General features: G+C 43.2%; 1 protein-coding gene across 1 annotated transcript in view; it reads left to right on the forward strand.

Moving 5' to 3' along the window:
* The window catches only part of LOC101848623 (myotubularin-related protein 6), a gene marked incomplete at its 5' end in the record, with an annotated part of 38158 nt that overhangs the window by 21246 nt on the left and 12800 nt on the right, over window positions 1-4112 (forward strand). The window contains 3 exon segments of the mRNA XM_005111076.2: window positions 1643-1775; window positions 2351-2460; window positions 3948-4070. Of these exon segments, the coding sequence (XP_005111133.2) occupies window positions 1643-1775; window positions 2351-2460; window positions 3948-4070 (366 nt within the window).

Raw genomic sequence — 4112 nt, forward strand, 5'->3', positions numbered from 1 at the left:
TGGCCTCTCATTCAAAAGGTCCCGGGTTCGAATCCGGGTAGCGACCAAAAAATTGTCTTCTCTAAAATTGTCTCCTTTCACCTCCTTTCCTGCTCTCTAGCAATGTTCTGTTGTCTGCTTTCATTTCCACTTTCTGCCCCCACCCCCTCACCTCCTTTGCCCCCTCCTCTGGGCTCCTGACTCTTTCTGCAACCTTTCTACTGTTACTTCTTGGCTCCTCCTTACTGCTGTCTTTCTGCCACACCCCTGATCTTCTGGTAGGAAAGATCTACACCTAGACTTCTCGGACGAGGGCGAAAAATCTCGGAGGGCCCGTGTGCAAGTTGCGCACGTTAAAGATCCCTTGGTGGTCTAAAATCGATAAGAGTAGGCTTCGGCCGCCACCCGGGCAAAATTCAAAATTTCCTACCAACTGAAAATATTAGGTGTGTCCCGCGCACTTATATGACCTTATGCAGTTGCGAGCGCCGTAAAACACTTTACAAAAACAAACAAACGACTCATACCTCGCGGGTGGTTGGGGGATTAGTAAGTAAGTTTTAGTAAAGTGTTTTTACAGCACTTGCAACACAATAAGGTCATATAAGTGCCGTGGTTGGGGGATGCCACTGATTGGTTCTCTTTCTTACCTTTCCCCCTGCTGTTTCTGTCAATCTCTCTTACTTTTGCGGGTGGTTGGTGGTTGCTCTGGCGTGGTTTGCTCCTTCTCTCCTATCAAACATCTGTCGTCCTGATTACTCTCTTGAGTTGTAACTCCTCTAGTCTTCGGCACTTATATAAATGAACTTATTGTGTTTCAAGTTCCGTAAAAAATTTTACTAAAGAAAGAATTCTTATTTTTTCCAAGCACTAGATGACCATTATTGTGTGGATCTACTTCTCCTCACCAAAAGAAAAAACCTCGTCTGTTCTTTTACTCTTCGTGGCATCAGTGGTCTAGTGGTTAGGCAGTTGGGCTCGCAATCCAAAGACCGTGAATTCGAACCCTGTCAGGAATTTTCCTCTCTTCACCCTGGCGTCGATGGGTACTGACTGGGTCGTAGACTACGAGATTTCTTGTCAGTTTGTTTATTATGTTTGAGTGCTTAACCGGCTGGTCACATTGCATGTGGGTGGTTGGCGGGTGCTCTGTTGTGGTTTGCTTCTTCTTTCCTATCAAACATGTATCGTCTTTATCTCTCCTCCTTTTTTTTGTTTGTTACTGTCTTGTAACACCTCAAATCTTCGGCACTTATATGACCTTATTGTGTTGCAAGTGCCGTAAAACACTTACTAAAACTTTTTTAAATGACATTGCATGCCTCCAGGAACCAGAAAATGACCATGTTTTGGGGTGTTCTGGGGCATGTTGGGGGAATGACATAAGCGTTGTTGAACAGTGCATACATAGCTTGCTGTTGAGTGGAGACATTTGATATACAAATGCTATTTATTAATATTCATCTATTCATTCATTCTTTCATTCATTTATTCATTTGTTTATTATTCATTTATCTGTGTGTTTATTTATTTTATTCATTAATTTGTTTACCGATTTATTTGTTTGTTTATCTATTTAAAAACCTTACTTAAACAAACAAACAAAATGTATTTATTTATTTACTTAATTAATTTATTTATCTGTCTGTTTATTTATCTTCAGATCAACGCCATGGTAAACAAGGCACAGGGCAAGGGCTACGAAAACGAAAGCTTCTACAGCAACATGAAGTTCCAGTTCCTGGGCATTGAGAACATACATGTGATGAGGGCAAGTCTACAGAAACTGACGGAACGTAAGTGTACATTTATCTGTCTGTTTGTCTGTCTGTCTGTCTGTCGGTCGGCCGGTCTGTCCGTCTGTCCGTCCGTCCGTCCATCCATCCATCCATCTAACTATTTACCTATCTATCTATCCATCTATCCATCTAGCTGTTTCTCTTTCTCTCCTCTCTCTATGTATTTATACATTTTTCTATCTCTCCATCTATTTTTCTATCCTCATTTCTCCTGTGTCTGTTTCTTCTCTCTTTCCCTCTCCCCCCCCCCCCCTCCTGCTCTCTCCCATCCTTCCCCCTCTCCCTCACCCATAAAATGAAATATGTATCTTTTTTATGAGGGCATCCCATGCGCCCCACTCCCCCTCCCCCCTCTCTTGGTGGATGCTCCAGTGTGGTTTGCTCCTATCAAACATCTATCGTCCTTAGGCTATTATCTCTCCTTCTTTTTTGTGTTTGTTACTCTCTTGTAACACCTCTAATCTTCGGCACTTATATGACCTAATTGTGTTGCGAGTGCTGTAAAATGCTAACTTAAACTCTTCCCATACCCCCCCCCCGTCCTGGTTTCTTTTTCTCCCCATTTTTCTCAGTGTGTGAGTTGAAGAAACCTTCCATGAACGACTTCCTCTCTCGCTTGGAGACCTGCAGCTGGCTCAAGCATATCTCTGCCGTCATCGACACTTCAGCGTTCATTGCTAGAGTGAGTACATGTGTACACCAGCGTTTTATAGCCAGGGTTAAAACATGTGTACGTCAGAGTTCATAGCTAGGGTGAGTACATCTGTACATCAGTGGCCATAGCCAGGGTGAGTACATGTGTATGTCTATGTTCATAGCCAGGGTGGGTACATGTGTACGTCTACCTTCATAGCCAGGGTGAGTACATGTGTACGTCTACGTTCATAGCCAGGGTGAGTACATGTGTACGTCTACGTTCATAGCCAGGGTGAGTACATGTGTACGTCTACGTTCATAGCCAGGGTGAGTACATGTGTACGTCTACGTTCATAGCAAGGGTGAGTACATGTATACGTCTACGTTCATAGCCAGTGTGAGTACATGTGTACATCAGCGTTCATAGCCGGATTGAGTACATGTGTATGTCAGTATTCATCACCAGGGTGAGTACATGTGCACATCAGCATTCATCGCCAGGGTGAGTACATGTGTACGTCAGCGTTCATAGCCGGGTTGAGTACATGTGTATGTCAGTATTCATCACCAGGGTGAGTGAGTACATGTGTACTTCAAAGTTCTTAGCCAGGGTCAGTGAGTACATGTGTACGTCTGCATTCATAGCCAGGGTCAGTGAGTACATGTGTATGTCTACATTCATAGCTAGGGTGAGTACATGTGTACGTCAGCATTCATTGCCAGCGTGAGTTCATGTGTACGTCTGCGTTCATAGCCAGGGTGAGTGAGTACATGTGTACTTCAACGTTCTTAGCCAGGGTCAGTGAGTTCATGTGTACGTCTGCGTTCATAGCCAGGGTGAGTACATGTGTCCTCAGTGTCTGATCGAGTGTGTCTATATATATGTATTCACCCACTGGTATGCTACATGAATGGATAGTGCAAGGCTTGAACACGATAATTGGGTGAACACATTTTCAAATTTCTTTTGGACACCACTGTTGTGTGTGTGTGTGTGTTGGCATGTGTGTATGTGTTTGTGTGTGTGTGTACGTATAGAAGTATAAAAACTCACACACATGTGAAAGAAACAAAAGCAATTCCGGAAATGTGGTTTTGTATTTTTCTATGTTATAAGTTCATGACATTTTGAAACTGAGCCTTTTAATACCAGTTCTCTAATAATGTATAAATTGTAATTTTGGGTAGACTTACTATGATGCCCTTAATCCTTCTTGGTGAGACTTGTGTGTCCAATAATTTATTTTCTCAATGTGTGAACTGTACTACACTTTAAAGATTTTTCAATTTCCTTAGAGGTTTATGTGTCTTCTTCCATGTACATGTGGGTGGTTTGCGGATGCTCTGGTGTGGTTTTCTTCTTCTTTCCTATGAACTATGAACATCTATCGTCTTTATCTCCCCTCCTTCTTTTTTGTGTTTGTTACGCCCTTGTAACACCTCTAATCTTCAGCACTTATATGACCTTATTGTGTTGCAAGTGCTGTAAAACTTTCACTAAAACTAAATATGTGCCTTCTTCGCCGTACGTAGGCAATTTCCGAAGGTACCAGCGTCCTGGTTCACTGCTCCGATGGCTGGGACCGCACAGCTCAGACCTGCTCCCTGGCCGGGCTGATGTTAGACCCGTACTACCGCACCATGCAAGGCTTCCAGGTACTGTGCTTTGCTCTTTTTTGGGGGGGGCATCAAACAACT

Source organism: Aplysia californica, unplaced genomic scaffold (genome assembly GCF_000002075.1).
Source record: "Aplysia californica isolate F4 #8 unplaced genomic scaffold, AplCal3.0 scaffold00999, whole genome shotgun sequence".
NCBI lineage: Eukaryota > Metazoa > Mollusca > Gastropoda > Aplysiida > Aplysiidae > Aplysia > Aplysia californica.